This window comes from Thunnus albacares, chromosome 2, assembly GCF_914725855.1.
Source record: "Thunnus albacares chromosome 2, fThuAlb1.1, whole genome shotgun sequence".
Lineage (NCBI taxonomy): Eukaryota > Metazoa > Chordata > Actinopteri > Scombriformes > Scombridae > Thunnus > Thunnus albacares.
The window spans coordinates 33,034,187-33,055,416 of record NC_058107.1 but is presented as its reverse complement, the minus strand read 5'-3'; the positions used below and the strand labels follow the sequence as shown (position 1 = coordinate 33,055,416).

The 21,230-nt window shown below is 40.3% G+C and overlaps 1 protein-coding gene across 1 annotated transcript in view; it reads right to left on the bottom strand.

Moving 5' to 3' along the window:
* smarca2 (SWI/SNF related, matrix associated, actin dependent regulator of chromatin, subfamily a, member 2) overlaps positions 1-21,230 on the bottom strand; it is a 49,841-nt gene that overhangs the window by 13,953 nt on the left and 14,658 nt on the right. The window contains exons 16-29 of the mRNA XM_044331491.1: positions 19,105-19,268; positions 16,933-16,999; positions 16,717-16,827; positions 13,835-14,077; positions 12,266-12,379; positions 11,199-11,303; positions 10,567-10,653; positions 10,018-10,064; positions 8,325-8,491; positions 7,196-7,359; positions 5,490-5,717; positions 5,001-5,078; positions 3,536-3,754; positions 1,235-1,458 (exon numbers count right to left, since the gene is read on the bottom strand). Coding sequence (XP_044187426.1) covers positions 1,235-1,458; positions 3,536-3,754; positions 5,001-5,078; positions 5,490-5,717; positions 7,196-7,359; positions 8,325-8,491; positions 10,018-10,064; positions 10,567-10,653; positions 11,199-11,303; positions 12,266-12,379; positions 13,835-14,077; positions 16,717-16,827; positions 16,933-16,999; positions 19,105-19,268 — 2,018 coding nt within the window. The remainder of the gene's footprint in view (positions 1-1,234; positions 1,459-3,535; positions 3,755-5,000; positions 5,079-5,489; positions 5,718-7,195; positions 7,360-8,324; positions 8,492-10,017; positions 10,065-10,566; positions 10,654-11,198; positions 11,304-12,265; positions 12,380-13,834; positions 14,078-16,716; positions 16,828-16,932; positions 17,000-19,104; positions 19,269-21,230) is intronic.

Genomic DNA, 21,230 nt, shown 5'->3' with positions numbered 1-21,230 from the left:
TTCTGATGTATTTTCTGCATGTGTGTTGGTTTGCAGGTCAGGTCGGTTTCACGTGGTTGATTGACGCATATTTTTACGGGTCAGGTGGTGCGGATCGGCTCTCATAATTGGTCGGGTAGGTTCAGGTATTGGAAAAACCCCTGACCAACACATCACCACTAGACAATGTCATACATGCTACAATGACTTCTATCACCAGCAGCTCAGCTTTTATGTTTGTTTGTTTTTTTTTAAAAACACAAACACCGTCATATATCGTATACCCCGGTGAAATGTCAGGAAGGTATGAAAAAATATTCACCGCTGACGTCTAGTTTAAGGTATGAAAATGTTCACCCTGAACTTCAAAAAAGTCAGTTTTCAGACACTAATTGAGTTACACTGATAACAAAAGGGGGAAAAGCATTGTCATTGATCAGCAGAGACTCTGGTTGACCACATCAAACACTATTACAAGTGATGGTGAGTGAGACGCTGCTGAGGGATCATGTCCAGCTCTCTCTCTCTCTCTCTCCAAACCAGCACAGTTTGTAATGTAGAGCTGAAGCAATCAATTAATGAGAATATTGACAAAATTAATCAGCAACTATTTTGATAGTTGATTAATCTTTACAGTCATTTGTTCATTCACTGGTTCCCACATTTGAATATCTTTGGGTGTTGGATTCTTGGTCAGACTCTACCGATTTATCAAGAAAATAATCTGCTGAGTACATGATAATAAAAATAATGATTAGTTGCAGCTCTTTTTTTTGGACCCTAAGCGAAACACACCTGTGGAAAACCTTCCTAAACCTAACGTGTGTAAATTAACACCAAGGCAGCAGCATGATGCTCCACCAGTAAACGAGAACCTGCAGCCAAATAGCAACACGTCATTTTCTCTGCACGGTTCACACTCTCCATCTCACGAGAAAACACTCTTCTTGCCAGCAGAGATTGTGACACCAGATGGTAGGAGCTCATAAAGTCCAATTAGATCCACTTGGGCAGCTTGACATACAGACCTAAGACCCGCGGCAATACAATGGGTCCCTGCCGGATTTGATTAGACTGGATGTAATTTGGACCTGTCTCGACGTGGTCCAGGAACCGAGGGGAACTGTGAAATACTTCTGACAGTGCTCAGTACCCAAGACACACTGCAGGTAGGTGTGAAAGTCTTAAGAACGTGGATTTTTGAAGCCTTAACGAGATGCTAGGGGCTGCGGTATCAGACCATGATTCTCCTTACCCGTCTCTGTAGTTGATCACTGTGTCGATGATGGTGTTCATTTGCTTGGTGAGTTTCGGGGGGTTGGGGGATAGTTTCTCAGCGGGCGGGCGTCCGCGTCTCTTCTTGGCCTTGGAGCTACCGTCCTCCCTGCTCGACGAGTCCTTGTCCTGACGTCTCTTGCGTTTGCGCTTTTTCAGTCGGATCTCCTCCTCCATCTCCTCCAGGTTTCCGTCCTCGATGGCCTGGTGTCGAAAAGAGCCAGAGCAGAGACGGGGTTAATCCTAAAATCACTTCAACTTGTCCAAAAATGATGTAGAATTGTAGGATTAGTCAATCGATATGCAATTTTACCCTCAGCAACATAAGAACAAAGGACTTCAGAATAAAGGATCATCATCGTTTTATATTTGACATCATTCCTGCTTGTTTATTTTATTTATGGTACCTTTTTAAAGTAAGTGTCTGAAATCTTTTATTTAGGTGCTAACTTGCATTTTTATATTTCTAAAGATTACACAAGTACATGAAAGCTGCTCATTTGTCTGGTGGCCAACAGGGCTGGTTTTACCTTTACCCTTCAAATGTCACTTTTCTCCCTCACAGCTAATTTCCTTGTATGTACAGTATCAGTCAGTTTGGACATCCTGTCTCGTTCCCTTGAATGAGAAAGTGTGTCCAAACTTTTTGACTAGTACTGTATATAGTCTTGTCTTCTTTTATTCTCATCAGAGACAGACAGCCTACAGGTCGCTACACATCTTTCCTCCTTTTGATTAGAGCTTCTTTGAACCGCAACAAAACATTTCCAACATACTGTCACACCTCAGTCTCAGACTTTCTTTGTTCTATTCTTGTTTTCCCTGAAAACACCTGAGCCACAGTCAATGAAACGGATCTACCGAGCCTGAGATGTCTCTTCAGGGGGGAGCGTGTCACAAGATATCTTGTGTGGGTGACTGGGCGCCATTAGCATCAAGCTAAGCTAAAGTTTGGCACTAAATCCAGTTATGTTGAAGACTTGATCTGCTCACAGCGGGTATTAATTTCGCTTGTTGAATAAAAAAAATATTGGGTTGCGATTAAATGTCACATTGTTTGTTTACATTACATCCACACTGTGATTGTGGAACTGTTGATGTTGCAAAAAGAAAGATTTTATTGTTCAGCTGACTCTAATTTTAGCTTCAGCACAATTTTCCAAAGTAGGACTGTCCTATAAAAACTTTTTACTGCATGTTAATCACGAAAGACATCATGGTAATTAAAATGTTGCAACGTATTTTTCTTAATTTCAACAAAACCCCATATAAAGACCAGAAAGACCAAAACAAGTATTGTCTTTGTATCCAGAGACTGAAATCTTATTCCTCTGTACCAAACAGCTCCACTGTTGCTCAAAAACACATCACTGAGCCTCAACGTTTCACTCTGTGACATGTTCCGTCGTTACCATGAACGCAGCCGCTGTTTATTTTGATTCCCACATACACGTCCTGCTGCTTTAAATACTAGCATACCCAATGCATATTAATCCACAGCTAGAAATAGCCCCCAGTTAATGCACTATTTCTTCCTGTTTGAGCTACATCTGCTACAAAACTAAGTGCCGAGATGTTTTATGAAATGACTGAACCTTTTTTATTAAATTAAACTTAAATATAGTTGTATTACTATGCACCTGTTTTTTTTAAAGATCTTGGGGCTGAGTGGCATTGACAGAGTAGGGAAGTAGGAAAGTATTGAAAGCGGGACTAAAAACATTCCCTGCTTGATTTGCTCTTTTCATGCAATTTGTTGACAAGAAGAAACTGGTGTGTAACTTCTTGGCAACGTGAGCATAAATAAACCGAATACAAATCAAAGTTTTTTTTTTCTTTGTTTCAGACGAAAGAAATTAAACCGCAAGTTAATTGCAGTCAAATAAACAATGTGAGATCACATAATAGACTGTGATGTATGACTGAATGGACTCAACGAGTGTGGCGTTCCAACAGGTGTTGAGCGCAGAGAAGTTTTATATCTTAAATTACCCAGATTGAGTTCATGTAAATCAAATCAGTCGGTGTATTACGCAAGATTGCTGTAATTAATTGCTCTGGTGCCGAGTGGAAAAAGTGGAAAGAAGCACTTTTTCATCAGTTGTGTGTTCTGTTTTCTTTTCCGTTACTATGCAGGTGAATAAATAAATATTCTCTTGCATACGTTATAGGTTCATAATGAATGTCAAATCTTTACAGCAGTTCAATATATCATCATATTTGTATATCAGCGCTTTCACTTCCAGGAAAAAAAGTTTGACTGATTCGCTCAAGACTTTACCCGTAGCCACTGTTTCTCAGTCAGTGTGTCGCTGTAGTCCACGTCCCGACGACAGCGTGATCCCCTGCCGAACATCTTCTCCTCCTCTTCTTCGTACGTGAGACGTTCCACCTCGGCGTCGTCTTTGATGATCCATGAAGGCAGCTCGTCCTCCTCCATTAGACGGGGCTTACGCTTCGGGTTCCTGGCGTCCTCCCGGCGTCGGTCCATGTCCATGCGCTACGGAGGAGACAAAGTAGATAAATTACATCAGGTCAAACAACACAGAGAGACTAACACACGGTTGTTGGTTCTTTTTGGTTAGACGGCATAAATGAAACACTTCAGATGGATTTATGCTTGAATCAAGGGGTTAAAGACACTGTAGATATCTATACTGTATTACAAATCAGTGTCTGATTCTTCCACTAATATCACCATGGAAACAATGCATGTATCATATATGATCAAGCCATTTGGTGCTTTAGTTACATTCCCTCCAATAACTGTGTTTACAGTGTTTCATTATATTTTGAGATATAGAGCGATGGCGGGCCACCAACGTACTAATATAACTAAATTTACAAGCCAGGTTACTTCTATTTTGCCTGGTCTTATGACTACTGCTGTGTTTACCTTCTTCCATTCACTGTGTAAGCTGTTAAATTACACTGTAACCTCTTAATGCACTACTATAAATACAGCTTTAGAATCAGTAATATTAAAGGCATCTTCAGACAACCGTCTCTTATGGCGTGCTTCCAAATGCTTGTGAAACTCGTGAGAGATGTTACATAATATGGATTCAGCTGGCTCCAATCAGTTAAATACAAGTTTTTCAAACAATTTGATGTCTCACAACTGGTCACCATGGAGACTGACTGACTGAATATACAAATTGCTAGCTGTTTTGGTAACAGATTTATTGTTGTGAGTAACTTTTTAAGAAAAAAATGCAAAAATTCTCTGTTTCAAGGTTCTTAAATGTGAATATTTTCTGGTTACTTTTACTCTTCAAATGGATATCTTTGGATTATAGACTGTTGGTCGGGACAGAAAAAGGCATATGAGGACGTCACCTTGAGCTATGAGTTTCACCATCTATCTAGAAAAAAATCAGAAGATTAATCAATGGCTCAACTACTGCATTTCAAACACTGATGCACACAAACAGCCAGGCGGTGCACTATAAACGACATGGTGACTGTGAGACCTGTAACCATGGCAATTCAGTCTACGCAAGAAGAAGCATCTGGCTGGAGACAGCTGTTGCCAAGTCAGATGGTGAGTGAAACACTGAGGACGTTTCACCAAAATAACGGTCTCCACATGACGGACAACCAACAATTATTTGGCACAGAAAAGAACCAGCTGTCTGCTTCTATTGTTTTGGAAAATTCATATTTTAACACCAGTCATTTCAGAGCTTTACTCAGCAATTTAAATGTCATTAAAACCTCACTGAAATGTGAAATTTTTTTCTTACCATGAAGAGCTCAAATTCATCTTCGTTGCGGGCTATCATCTGGTTAAGGGTTTCATCATCGGGTACCTCATCTTCCTCCTACAGTTGCAATGAGAAAAAAAACCGTCTCTTTATGACAATCACAATGTAATACACAATCTCTCCAGTTTCCGTTTTAACTGCTGGGGTAAAACAGAAGCCTCACAGGTCAATTAAGGCGTACAGATTTAATCAAATACCAATTGAATAGCAGAGATTCCATTACAAAACCATGTTATGTTCTTAGTAATGGATGGTTAACTTGCTGATCATATCTAGGGAGTTCTCTCTGGGGGCTGCAGTCATTCAATCAAAACCAGCACGCATAATTTAACAAGAGGAAAACTATTTAGGATCTCGTACTCATTCACCGCCTCATCAGGCACAAATAGTTCATCTTAGTCCTGAGATATTTAAAAATCCCCAGATAAACGATCAAACATATGAAATAAGACACAACTATGAGCGTACCTCATTCTGCTCCTCGTGCTCTAAAATGGCCTGGAGGAAGGCGCGGCGCTCGTGGCTCGATGACTTCTGGTCGAACATGCCCGCCTGGATGACCTTCTGATCCACGTTCAGTTTGTATTTGGCAGCTGCCAGGATTTTCTCCTCCACGCTGTTGACGGAGCAGAGGCGGAGCACACGCACTTCGTTCTGCTGACCGATGCGGTGAGCGCGGTCCTGCGCCTGAAGGTCCTGGAATCAGCAAAAGGAAAAAAAAGATGAGGGAGAGATGTGAGAATGAGAGAATGTGGCCTGAAATTTTAGGATGACGGTGTAAGTCTTCAGCCAATTACACATTGTTTAACACTGCTCTTCAAGCCACCATATGCTTGTAAATAAAATCAAAGCAGACATTCAGCTCTGTATCAAACACGCTCAATGTTTGCCTGTTAGAGCCATGACACACCGAGCTAAAAGAAATCAAAGAACGATTGATCAAACGCGCTGCATCATCACCCGTGCACTTATGTTCTACATCTGCGTGAGAGGAAATGTTTCCAAAAAAAAAAACACATCACAGAAAGACAAACATCTACTGATTCTACTGTGGATCCAGCCACGTACTCTCACTACAAATTGAGAAGTTAAAATGTTGGCAGTTGGTAAAGTTTTTCTTTACTTTTCTTTGCCTTTAAGTTTGGATTCTGACTACATGATGAACTGACAATATCGATGGTTTGGAGCAGGAAAAAGCCGACATCATCGGTTAAATTTTTGGCCTGTGATCAAGTTACAGGCCAAACGAGATCAATTAGTGAAAGCTGATACGACCTGCTGCCACAGCGCATCTCGTTTGAACCGGTCGAAGCGACGGCGGCGTCGGCTGGAAACGAGAAGCTGCTACGTGAGCCGCTCTTCGCTAATGATAACATCAGAGTGTAGTGATTCGGTGCACTTTGCCGACCTCAGTATCTGAATTCAGACTCACTCAATGTGCTTCCTAATAATTATTCACATCCAAACACTACAGTTGAATTATGTAACATCTGCCTCTTGCATGTTACATTAAATACATCATTTGAGCTTTAAATGTTCACTATGTCTAATAGCAAAATCTTGTAATATAGGATATAATATAGTCAGTAATTTTACCTTTTATTTAATAGTTGTAAGGTGTATTTGTGTTATTTCCATATTTTTATGCTGTTATCTTATATTTCATATTTAATACTAGGCTACACAGTATCCATGGTAACGATGCAGCTATAAAGCCCATCACCGTGGGAACGAGTCAGACTTGGGGGCTTGTATCCCCCAGGTGAGTGTGTGACTGCAGATCTGAGAGAGACTTTATTACTAATTATAATTATATTGACATGATTGATTATCTGTGTGTACTGATGCATCTGTATCATTAGTGTCTTTGTGTAATTTGTAATATAGTGAGTCTTTGATCCTGGATAAATAAACTGTGAGGTAAGTCAGAGCCTGGGTGTCTTAAAGGGGAGCAGAACCACGACAGCAGGCTGGATGAAGACAACACAGTAGAGTACAGTAAAGAAGCATTTGATTGGCTTTATTTTAGCTTATAACAATCCGTCATAATACGCCTGGATCAGCCCGACATCTCTGCTTCAAAACACCAACAGCAAACAATTTACTGTTTCTGTAACCGTGCATGGAGACAGCGAGTCCTGCCCTTTTAAGTTTTAATGATTGTGTTTACTGACCTGGTGCGGGTTCCAGTCGCTGTCGAAGATGACGACGGTGTCGGCGGCCTGCAGGTTGAGACCGAGGCCGCCGGCTCTGGTGCTGAGCAGGAAGATGAAGTACTGAGATCCTTCGTCGTTAAATTTCTTCAGCAGTGAGGCTCGGTCCTCAGACTTGGTGGTTCCTGAAAGATCAAACGTTATTATAAGCAGCTTGACCTTCTGATCTAAATCTTATTAGTTTTGGGAAAGTAAAACCTTTATACTGTATCTCATATTTGACCGAATGCTTTCTGACATAAAAGCTGATTATCAGACTTAATCTTTTATTAATTTCTTTATCATGGTAATAGATCTTTACACCACCCAAGTTCTGTGTGTTTTTCAGTTACTGATTAGATTTGAAATGTTACCAGACATCTCAAATAAGAATTACTTGGATATGGATTGATTGCCATATTATTTTTTATCATTTTAGAGCTTATCTTCAAAACAAAGAATTACCACCCAAAAACACATCACATACTTAAACTGTGTGTGTGTGTGTGTGTGTGTGTGTGTGTGTGTGTGTGTGTGTGTGTGTGTGTGTGTGTACAGTCTACATCTCTTTAGTAGAAAAGTTACCGTAAAAAACAAGCAAGTACAGAACTTGACTTCACTCTGAAGCTCTTTTTTTCCTCGTTTGCCTCGTCTGTCACTCACACACAGCAGTCAAAGATGAATGAAGTAAGAGACCATTTCAACATCATGCGGCACAATTTATCCTCTTTCAAAAGGAGCCCAGAGTATGAATGGATCAGATCTCCTCGGTGAACTCTGGTTTCTGGAGGCTGATAGGATTGCATTCTGTTTGAGATGTTGAGTGTGTGTGTATCACGCTGAGTGGTGGTGATGTGCATTCTCAGACTCCTCAGGGTGACAGATTATTATTCTTTCAGTCTGACAAGTATGAGTGAATTTCAGTTACGATAAGAAACTGAAATTTTTAATATACATATACAAATACATAAAGGGGTTATAAATCCTCAATATCTGACTTAATCTGAGATTATGTTCACGTGTCTTGACACAGGGAGGGGATAGAAAGCCATGCGGACGTTACAAGAACTGTGACGACTGTGATTAAACATTAGCAGAGGCGTAATCTTACCGTCTAGACGTAAATATTGAAAGTTGCGGTAGCTGAAGTAGTCCTCCATGATCGTCATCAGAGTGGTCATCTGGCAGAAGAGAAGAACTCTGTGGTTGGTGGCGTGTAGCTTCGGGAGGATGCGGTCGAGAAGCTCAAACTTCCCGGACGCTCGATAAAGATCGGGCCTGGGGTGGAGGTGATGAATCAAAATATGGATCAGAAGTTAACAACAGTGTTTATTCAAGTCTGACAGCAGTATCTGCCCATAGTATCCTGGTGCTACAGCATGTTGTCACTCAGGCCAAAATTTACTATAGCGTGTGGTGCAGCAACTGTAGCATCTCTATATTGTTTATGTAAAAAAAAAGGTCTTTACATTCTGGATCAATATTATCTTAATAAGTCAGCTATAAAGGCAACAAGTTACTGACAGTTAATCAGTTTTAATGCAACCCTGCTGTACAGTAGACCTCTCCTTCTGCCACCTTCACAACATCTTATTTATTATGCAAGAGGTTATGGTTTATTTAAAATATGCTGAACTTTATCCACAGTTCATTATATTTAATTAGCATTTAGCGACCCCGGGTCAACAACTGCACTGCACACGCCCGATTACTCTTTAAAATATTGACAGGTGTTAAGACAAACATTGATCTCGTAGGTAGGCAAACGGATTTTTAATTTACTAGAGACTAACCGCTACTTTCTGGGAACTAGAAAGCATTTCAGGCAGATTTATAAATACACTCAGGAGCAAAATAATACCGGACACACTTCTGTGAAGACTTTAACCAGCAGATCTACCTGCCTGAGGTCAAATACCCTCCAACTATTTTACTCTCTTTCACCTCCAGTTGGTTTCAGATAGGGGTGTAACAATACAGTATATTGGATTGTACTGATTTAATCAATGGATGTCCTGTTTCTGTCACCACATCTAGTTGTTTGTAGTGTATTGTAAAGCGTTCCTGTCGTTTTGTGTTCTTTTGTGTAATCAAGTCAAGCCAAAGTCCACTTTTTAATTCCCAAATCTCAAGAATATAACAGTAAAATGAGGATAGAAATATTATGTCTCTGGTTGGAGGTGAACTGCAGCGATGGATGACTGTTATCTACTGCTAAGCACAGCAGAAATGTGAGAATTATCTGGCACACACCGGCTTTTCAGATGTGAACTTCAGATGTCTTTTCACATTAGGGGTTATTAAATGACTTACTGCTGTGCTAATAATGAGCTTTACACAAAGTATGAGAGAAACTGACAAACCTTGGCAATGATCCAACGCACTCACTGTTGTAAATACATATCATCTGTTGTCAATCTATTTGTTTGTGACTATTTGTGTTTTGCTCAGAGGAGAAAATCTCCTTAATAGATCTGATAGTAAAACGATGTTGACAGGATGTTCAGAATAATTTAGAAAATGGGGGGAAAAAAGAAACTTGTGTTGTAAAATGAGTTATTTCTTCTTTACTCCACAATTATAAGGCACCACAAAACATATGTTTACCTTTATCATCCCCTAAGTCTATGATCCTACTCATTACACACCAGTGAAGGTTATGTTCGCAGTATTTGTGTGTACAGATAATATGATAAAATTCAGGATTCTGTTACTACCAACGTTTTATAGCACTGAATGGTACAAATACAGTATAACCAGGTGTGTGACCGTGAAGAGGACGAGACTCTTTTTGTCCAACTTACCCAGAGATGATGCCGTTCGGATAGCCCAAGTGCTCAGCGAAGGATTCCTTCAACAGAGAACATTTATGTCAGGTGAGGGCGATCAAATGACTGATAGACGTAATCATGAATAGACAGGAACTGCTGCTTATCTGTTTCTTACTAAATTAAATCTATAAGTTTACTCAAATTTGACAATGCAGGACTTGTTTTTAATGTCTGAACAAGGTCTAACTCTGCGAATAACAACAGTTCTTGGCTTGAAGAGTGCTGTCAAGTAAATACAAAGTTTTAACTAGCTGATTGACTAGATTGTTGTGTAATGCCCTTAATGTAATTTATGCACATACACAATGTCACCATCCCAAATTGTTTCATACATTTAACAAAAGAAATTTGATTTGTGATGTCATACAAAGCATTTTAAAGGAAGAGTTAAAAACTTTACACCTATTTCAATGAAGGTAATGAACATGACAACTAGCTGATATTTGGGTAAATGTAGAATATTATAGTGTTCACAAGCTTTTTAACAGCCAGTTGAAGCAGTCTTCACTTAGCGGCGCTCACCTCTATGTGCTGGAACATGTATGGATGGTTGCAGATCTTCTTCAGCTGCATGATGGTGTTCATCAGGGTCTTCGCCCCTCCTTTGCCCTGGAGAAAAATAATTAAATAATAAAAGAAATTCAATATGAAAATTGAAACAACAATTCTCGCATTGATGTGAGTTTATTCGACTACACGGTAAACCTATGAGTAGCTCAGTTTCATTACAGAGTCTTGCTAGGTAATGCAGCTAACGTGCTAATATGATACTGACTGTCAGATCACTGCTTTGAGCTGAACAGATTCTGAGCAGTGTATTCCAGTGTATTTTTTTTCTCCAAACCCTGTGCTGCCTACATTCCCAGGTGGTTTGGATTACAGTCATTCTGCTGCTCTGACAATTAAACGGAGGCAAAAAGCCAAAGTGTAGCTTTAGAAGTTGAGTCATCTTTGGAAAAACACAATACCTTGCGGATATCACAGTGTGACTGTTACTTCAATTATACAATAAAATTCAGGGACCTTGTGATGTCAAACAGCAGGAAACAGTAAACACCTCTGAGCTAAGCCCTAAAGCTCAGTTTGTCACCGTGCCACACGCTGATAAAACAAAAGGAAGAGCCACAGGGGGGGTCTTAGGGGAGTAGAGTTACCTTCTTGTCTTTCTCGGAGCCGTCAGTGAGAAGGATGCCTTTCTGCATGTGTCGGTACAGAACCTTCTGTATAGCAGACATGTCACATTTTATGACATACTCCACCTGTGTGAACGATAACAAAAAAATGCTTTTTCAAAGGCGATGTCAACTCAGTGGCGAGGTTGTTTGAGCTTGACGCCGTAATCTCTTCGTTCTTCACACCATGAGAGAAAAATAAACAACCAAAATACAAAGCAAGAGTAGTGAAGGAGAAGGAAAGGCACCATAACACAGGGCTATATGGACGAAATCATACATCACAATACTTTTGACCTAATACCTCTATCGATAATGCGACAATATTGTAGGGATGACTATTAGTGCTTTCACAAAATATTTACACAATGAGGTTTTTGATGAATAATCATCAGTAATGTGGATATAATGACTATGTGTGTAAAAGCAAATAACAGAACAGCTACAACAGTCTGATAAGTTTAGAAAAACACATCAATTTACTGTAATGCAGCCTTTAAAACCAGGAACAATATCCAAAATCTAAGACGATATCTAGTCTCACACAATAATGATGTAATATTGATATATTGCCCAGCCCTACCATAACATACACGTCTCTGTGCAGCAACCTGTATGTGATAAACAATCTCCGCTGAGGGTGCAGCACAGACAGCGTAACTTATCGCTTTTATAAATTTCTTATGAGCACGTCCTGGTGTCATCATCCATGGCTCTGCACCACCCTGATGAGATGATACACTTACTATAAATACTTTTTATTTTATCCTCTAGAAATAAGACTGCAGTTAAGAGTCTGGAGTAAAGTTGATAACAAGTTGATAGCATGTATGTGACCTTGTTCAATGAATTTATACCCAGGACATGGAGAATACTTAATATAATACACCTGCACTCATCCACCCTGGTCTCCATAGAGGTTATTAGTCTCTCCGGTGTGTGTCTGCTCCAAATGATCATTATTTTATATCTACACTAGTAACGGTTCCCAAATGCAATCACACTTCAGCGAATTAAACATACGACAAGATTACAAGTTTCAAACTCACCTTCTCCGGCAGCTGAGACTCCACCTCTTTCTTCAGTCTGCGCAGCAGGAAGGGGCGAAGCACTTTATGCAAACGGCGGATGATCAGGATGGTCTCCTCCTCGTTTAGATCAACCTAAACAAAATCAGAAAGTATATGTGATACTACGACACGGGACTGTTCTGCATGTAGGCTCGCAAAAGCCAGACTGAAAGATTTTTTTTACCTGCTAAAATGTTCTTAAAACTGCAGTTTAACCTTCTGACAAAAAAAAAAAGATATATGAAGAGGATATTTTGTACAACAACAATCTGTGCGACTGTGCCTGAATCCTCTTGTTTGCTAGAGCGTATATTTTCCATTATGTTTTTGGGGCATGGTGCGCGGTGCTTGTTGTGGCCGGCGGTGAACCCGATTTGTCACACTGATATGAATCTAATAGCCGAAGTAAAGGAAAAGCATAGCAACAACAATGGGGAGAAAAAAAAAAAAAGGTTAAATGTAATAACTTCAATTAACTTTTTTTTCAGCCGTGCTTGATCTGCCTTGAAAAGCTCATGCGCTTAGTTTTCTTTGCTGCTGAAAAATAAAACACATGTATTTTCCTTGCAGAGCGACCTATCGGTAAGAGTCCAACCTGAAACAAAAATGTAATCTCAGTTGAACCGGCGTGATGAATGTTTGAGGAATGGGATATAACACGTAGAGATTGTCTGGCTAAAAGCTGCTTTGACTTGTGGTTTTGGAAATATAAGCGATTCCTTTTATTTACTGCAAATTGGTTTTTAGAGGTTTATTCAGTCTTGGGCTCGATGCCGTCTGAAGGTGAACAGTTCAAGCTATTGTAACCTTTTTGTGATAGGAGGGGACGGTACAACCGTTACTTGAGGAAAAGTGGAAAAAAAAACACATAATTTCCCTTGAATTGCTAATGAGGATGCTGTTTTGTATCTGACCTTGGTCACAGAGTGCAGGGAACACTTCCCCACGGAGGATAATAATGATAATAATAAGCGGTAGATGGATGGTAAATGGACTGCACTTTTATAGCGCCTTTCTAATCTTCCGACCACTCGAAGCGCTTTCACACTACAAACTATATTCGCCCATTCACACACACACACACATTCATATGCTGATGGCGGGGGGGGGGGCTGGCATGCACCAACGGCGCAGGCAGCCATCGGGAGCAATTTGGGGTTCAGCATCTTGCACGAGGACACTTTGATATGCTGGCTGGAGGAGCCGGGAACCGAACCGCTGATCTTTTCAATAAGTGGACGACCTGCTCTACCTCCTGAGCCACAGTCGCCCGATAATAATAGTTTATTTATATATTACATGTGTTTAATGTTTCTTTACATATGTATAATTACATTTATTCTTATTAACAACATTTTTATGAGTAGTAAGTGGGAACATCAGATATAATGTACCTCAAACTTTATACCAAATTTCTTAAATTATACTTTATATCAATTAAATTCCCTCTACTTCTAGGAGAAATGACCAGTGTGATTCGAGAAACGGATCTGAAGAAAGAGCCGTTTGACAAAACTCATCGGCTTGCAAACTCCTCACAGTACTTACCCTCTCTCCCGTCATGGCGAACGGGGCGTTGAACCACTGCTCGAACGTGCTGCAGCTCTTGAAGATGGTGGGCAGGAGGAAGTTGAGCAGGGCCCACAGCTCGGGCAGCTTGTTCTGCAGCGGTGTACCGGTTAGGAGGAGGCGGCGGGGAGCCACGTAGTGGGTGTTCAACACCTGGGTCAGTTTACAATGATGGTTCTTCATGCGGTGACCTTCGTCCACTATCATGTACTTCCAACGAATCTGTATGTGGAAGAGGATTTATTAAAATCGATATTTCCGCATCACGGGCTGCTGAGGAGCTCGGGAGCGGCTGCAGGGAAGGAAATGTTGATGCCCCCCCCCGATTTCCTACTCCGACTACCTCCGGGGTACACAACTCTGCTGCATACGAATGAGAGGCTCCTTATTCCCCTCTCTTATTTCTCATGCTCATAATTGTTTGAGCACACTGTTGTCAATCTGGTGTGAACAAATGAACATGTAACCCTTATTCAATTCCTTGCCACTGGATGTTCATTATGTTTTACTGGAGTTTGTAGAACTGAGTTACAATGCAAGATTTTACTGTTAATTAAACACAAAATCTTCAGAAATACAGTGACATAAAGGGCTTTACAGTAGCGAGTACTGTGTAGTGACTTAAGGAATATTTTGATCTTTAGAATCTTTAGAGCTGATCAACTCGCTGGCTATATATATATATATATATATATATATATATATATATATATATATGTACATATACATATATATATATATATATGTACACTCAGAAGTCATTTTATTATGTGCACCTGCAGACTGCCAGATAAGACTCACTTTACCCTCCAGAGTGGCCGATAAACACTCACTCACTCAGATAGGTACACCTACCTGTGCAACCGAATGCAATCCAATACAACAGCTCTGCCATAAATTCTACATTTACCAAGCTTATACATTTTAAGTATTTGTTGACACTGTCAGAAAGGTGGTAATAGCTAAATTGTGCCAACAGAGCAGGTTTTGTAAATTGTAATCGAGAAACTTAGTGAAATATGGCAAAAATAGTCCGATCCAGTGCGAGTCCTGGAGCTGGGGAAAGCCAACTGTCAATCACAGCCGTCAATCAACTCCCACACAGTAGACATACAAGCTACTATAAGATTTCAAATCATATTACTGGAGCAATAATTTCCAAAATGACCACCAGCAAGGGCTTGAATTTAGTGATCGAGATCATTGACTCAAAAAATAACTGACTTAGTATTTGTAGAGAGAAGTTGAGGCTTTTTAGCCTAGGGAGTTTATTGAAGCCAGCATCTAGCAGTCCGTCAGTGGCATTGCACTTTCAGGTACTTTTTTTTACTTCTGAGAAAAACTCGGATGTATCACACAGATAGAACCGAATAAAACGACCCCCATGATGCTGCTGCTCACATGTCTCCCACTAGCCATTCGTCTGAGGAGGGCTGTGGAGGAGGGCAAAGCTCTCATATAATGAGAGGGGGGAGGGGGGAGGGGGTCCTCACCCGCTGCGTCGTATGTCTGTGTGATAGCTTCACACAGCCGACGGGCGAGTGCTGCTTTATCAGAGGCTTTCCCTGCGAACGCTCTCTGTAAGGCACAAACAGCTGCCGTGTCTGCCTGAAACCTGCTGCGTGCGCCACGTAATGAGACGACGTGTGCACCGGACAGACATGAAGTGATGTTTCTACCCTCTTGTTTCTGTGAAGAGGAGGGAAAAAAAAAAAAAAACCTTCTTCACCTGAAAGAGCCGGTTATGACTTTGGGCATGAATGTGGAATTCAGCCTCAGAGCGGCTGAGCTCCCGTCATCTCTGATAATGAGGAGAGATGATTGAGAGTGCACACAGATCACTTTTTTTTTTTTCCAAAGTCAGGGCTAAGAGAAGTGCTGTCTTTAAGGACAGTAGTTTGAGAGATTTGCACTAGTGGTTCGAAAGGGAGTTTCCACATGTGGCCGTCAAGAGCGCCATGAAAAGGTCGCTGTCTTCTGTCTCCTTTTAAGAAGTCCTTAACCAGCGGAAGTGCAAAGACAGATCTCTCTCCATAGCCTTCATGGCAGGATGTGTTTCACCGTAGATAGGGCCAAATTTCTATTTACTAACAGCTGGAAGAAAATTAACACATAATATGAAGAGCACGACATAGGATCCGTGCCCCTCTCCACACACCGGTGCTGGAAAAACGGATCATTTTGCTGTATTAGATGGAGCTCTTGCACCCTGAATAATGCGTACTACTTCAGGAGCCAAATTTAATCTTTCTAAGCCCTCTCATTCAGGGAAAAAAAAACCCATATAAGCTGGCTTATCACTGGAAATTTAAGGATTGAACCGTCCAGCTGGGAAAGCGCCATGGAGGTATCCATGGTTTCCCTGACTGCAGCTTTATCATTGTCAGAAGAATATATGTGCTTGTGCAAAACTGCGTCACGGCCGAAAAACGCAATGCAGCCGTTCCCGGTGGTGCTGTGTGGTATGTATTGTATGAGCCCTTAAAAGACTCTCTTCCCACTGTTCCCAAAGCTCAGACGGACCTTTGATAAAGCTCCCTCTTCACCTTTAGATCCACGCTGACCCCAAATAATCTCCCTCAGGATCTGAGAGGTTTAAAAGCCTGCCTTTTCAGATCCGCTGCACCTTTTTAAGATTAGCTTTTACCTAGAATCTGTTATTACTGCTTCCATGAGTTTTGCAGCGAGTGCAGAGCAAAATAGTGTGAGCATCACTCCTTTAACAATTGATTAGTAAAGGTGTAATAAAGATTTTGTAAAATTTTAAGTGAATAAAAGAGCATGTATCTGTAAAATCTGCAGGAAACTTTGTGTGAGAGAGTGAATCACAAAGAGAGGACAGAGCTTTTGATTTCTTTCACCTTGGCCAGTATGTGCTTGTCCTTGATGATGTATTCGTAGGTAGTCAGCAAAACGTTGAATTTCCCACTACGGAGCTGAGGTACAAGCCCACGGCGTAAGGCAGGGGTGCCCTACCATGGGAGGGGGGGAGACACAAAGAAAAGACAACTTTCTGTCAGAATTCAATCAAACGCAATCAGAGTGTTTTAGATTAAAAAAAAAAAAAGTTTTCTTACCTTGTAAGCAATTTTGACCACAGAGGGTGCCCACTTGTCAAGTTCATAGACCCAGTTAGACAAAGTCCTGGTAGAAATAAATCAGTGACAATCATCACACATGTGGGAGGTTACATGTTACATTTTTCTTATTGTCAACAAATATCATGTGCAGAGCCAAGTCGACAGTGTTGTGTGTGTGTGTGTGTGTGTCTAAAGCCTGAAAGATCTTGATCGAGAGTCAAACCGTTGCACTGGGTGACGTGTTCCTTCACCAGGATGAGAGAGATTATGGTAGTTTGTTTAGAAAAGTCTCCAAAAGACTAAGAACAGCCATAAAAAATGTAAATCTCAAGAGTAAAGTTCCATTTACAGAGCGTCGCTAGCTTGTAGCGCTACATGTCACAACCTCCTCACTTTGTACTACATCATAAATTCCTCAAAGAACCTCAAGTCGAGAGGTTGTGACATGTAGCACAACAAGCTAACGAAGTTCACTGTTGGTTTGTCTTTGCACATGACATTTATTGACAATAAGAACATTTGAAAATCACCAGCCTTATTTTTTTTTTTTTTTACAGCAATTACAGGCAGTCTAAGTAATACATGAAGAGGAGAAGACAGAACTCCAGCAATCACATATTAAGAGGCTGAGTGCTCATTGAAACGTCTGTCTCCACGGTCCAGACGTAATTCGCTGGATAAACATTAGAGAGAAAAAAAAAATCCCTTGTAGCGGCAAAGAGCAATAACCTTCCAAAGGGTCAAACGGATTGCAGCTCATGATGAGACTTTTCTTAGAGAGGGCTTTGTTCGAAAATGTGCCTCCTGGGTGGATCGATCTCTCTGTCCGTTCGTTCTAATTTCCCAACACACGACTACGAGTGAGAGAGGACCATTAGCTCACTGTGCATATCAAAAAGCACACAGCGCTCAAACTTAAGCCTCTGCCGTGCTCAGTTTGACTACAAAAAGCAGTTCGTCTCCTCAGTAATGATGAAAAAAAAACACGGATATTGAAAAATACAATCAATTATACAATCACAATTAACTCTAATCCACCTCTAACAGCTGCAGCTGTACATTATCACAAAAAAAGAAATACTAATTAGATGAACTACAGCACAGAGCTTTTCCCTGAAATCTAAATTATGAAAGGACCCCCCAGGAGTTTAAACTCACTTATTTTGTTTTTTGGGGGGAGTTAGGTTAAAACTCCAGCGTGAATCAAATAACACGGAGAGAAGGTCTCCTGCTGCTTGCAGGTAAAAGCCGGAGTGGTGTTTGAAGAACTTTGCAGTGATTAAGTAGGGGAACGGCGAGGGAAATGACTTGTTTCATTAAATTAAATGAATGACTGAACAGATTGCCAACAACACAAAGGATTGCTGTTTAAACTATTTACAATTCATTTTCACCTTTGAAATTTACACTTAACAATAAGCATCGACGGTTGGGATGTTTTAATGTCTTCATTTAATCGTGACTTCTTTTCACCTTGGAAAGTTTGTGCAGTGGTGACTCTAAACGGCAGCAAGAGATGACTAATATCTGATATCTGCTCAAATATAAGTGTCTGGAATTCCTATAAAAGTGTGTCAATAAAGTACACACTGTGCAGTCATGTCTACTAAAGCAGTGAGTTTTTATCTTTTATTTCAAGTTAAAATTAGATACCAAACTGTACTGATGAGTCACAGAGTAGTAACTCACTGCTATTTTGTTTGTTAAGTCTGTACAAATCTTTGACTCATCAGTTCCTTTTTTGTGTGTGAGATCATATTATGTTTAATATACTGTACTTTTTTGATTTCAATCTTATATTCATGTAAAGCACATTGTAACACTGGTTTTACTGGTGTCTGCCTTTTGATTGTATTCTTGTTTCTCTGGTTTTATTGTTTGTTATGTGTAAAGCACTTTGTAACATTTTGAAAGGTGAAATTTCAAGCAAACAGGTGCGTTAGTGTGTTAATCAGACTCTCCTGCTCTTTGTTACAGCCCTAGCTTGTAATTTAGACGGACACACCTTCCCATCCAACTGAATGAGAATGCGTGTCCACACTTTTGACTGGTACTGTATTTAAATTTCAAATGATTTCCAACACTGTGCCCTTGAGTCCCTCACTAAATATATTTTGGGCTGTCGTAACACTGCACGATAAAAAGCCTTGATGGATGAGGAGTACTGACGAGAGAGGGACGATGATGAGATAGGGCCCGTTGAGCCTCTTGTGCTCCATCAGGTAGGTGATGAGGGCGATGGTTTGGATGGTTTTGCCGAGGCCCATCTCGTCGGCCAGGATGCCGTTCAGATTGTTGTTGTACAGGGACACCATCCACTCCAGCCCTTGGATCTAGATGACACAGAGAGATAAAGGCATGCCTGAAAATAGGCTTACAGCGAAAATATTATTCTCTCCGCTCGTTCCTTCCAAACACTATGTCCTATTTCTACTCCCTCTGTACACAAAAGATGAGAAAACAGAGAACACTTTGAGCGGTAATGTGCCATATCAAGGACAATTACATGTTGCATGTCTAATTACACATCAAAGAGACAAAACAACAACTGTTAAATGTTATATTATTTTAAAAAGGCAGGCATGACAGTCTGAATATCAAAAAGGGAGAAAACTCCAGCTCTCATGGTGGCTCAGACGGCTAACGTGACATGACATATAACCAAAACATGAATGTTGCATGTCCCGCTTTACTTCTCCTAAGTCTCTACTGTCACTGTCTTAAAAGGCAAAACTGCCAGAAAATAATTTGAAAAGTAGACATATAAATGGCTTCCCTAACAGCATAAACCTTTAGATGTGTCTAAAGAAGCTAATTTAGTACTTTTTAAAAAGGGTTCTCATTTCCATTTTGGCATTTTATGTCCTGAGGGATTCATGCGTGGTAGAAAAATATCTATGGCGTTAGCAGCTATGTAGCTTCCCTGAAGCCTGGAGAAAACAATCAGTGAAAGACAGTGTGGAGAAACAGGAAAGGGCAGGAGGCCAGTATCAGCAGAGAAGAGGGACCACCAACCAATTACTGCCTGTATGTTAGTTAACTAAATGCCTGACAGCGGAGTTAATTCCAGAGAAAAAAGAGGCTGGAGGTTGGTAAAATTAATAAGACGTGATGAAGTGAGAATTGTTTGTTCTATATAAATGTGTAGTTTCTGTAAATTCTGGCTGACTGCTCAGCATTGTTTACACATATTGCTGTTGGCTGTGCAGACGATTGATCCAATTATTGTACGGCTGAAATCTCGCCAATTTCCCCCAGCGAGCCGCCACCATATCTCATTTAAAACCTGGCACGCCATATATCAGAGTAGTGCTACGAGCTGATTAGAAGAAAAAAAAAAAAAAATGTTAGCAGCACCCGATTGCCAGTTCCCCTATCTCTGGTAATAAGCTATCTCTCACTGCCGTCCTTACTCACTATAGTAACAGTGATGTCATAGTGTCACACAGGAAAACAATGTGGTTGTATTGTTAGTATCAAACAACAGTCTTTAAGTTTGACTATTCAGGTACCTATCTAAAGGGACTAAAAGGAGACTCTTCACCAGAAGAGCAGCAAAAACACTACTGGAGTACTTCAATGTCATCAGCACTAAAAGCAAAATACAACACATCATCACAAAACAGACGAGGCTGAAGTCATCGTCTTATTTTGTAATATTCTTTAGGATTATTCAAGTGGAGAATTAGAGATGTCTTTAAACATAAGGCTGTTTGTGAGGTTTCAACTAACTACTATATGGTCTATAAAATGTCAGAAAGGTGACGTCTTCAAATTGCTTGTTTTTGCCTGACCGACTGCTACAAACCCAAAGATACTCTTGTTTATTATCATAAAAGTCAAAGACAACCAGTAATTGATGACACGTGAACAGCTGGAATGAGTGAATTTCTAGGTTTTAAGAAATGACTTAGAGGATGTATTAATCATAAAAATTGTTGCCAATTTTGTTAATTGACTAGTTGATTACAATGATTGAGTCCTTCTGCTCTAGATGATTGTAATCTGCTGCCGCTTGAAGCCTAATTAAAAGAATCTCAGTTAATTACTAAGCAACCTAATTATGTACAACATCAATCTTAGAAGAGCACATATTTTGCAACTTCAAAAAGAGAATAAATAAAAAAAAAAAAAAACATAAGGCTGCCATGTTCTGCCTGGGACGAGCTTGAGAAGCTGTTAGCTGAAGCCAAAAGATCCTGATACTCATAGATTTTCTGCTACTGAGCTCAAAGAACAACATCTTGGATCTGTCTACTAGTGAGGGAAACACTTCCAAAACCCATCAACACAGT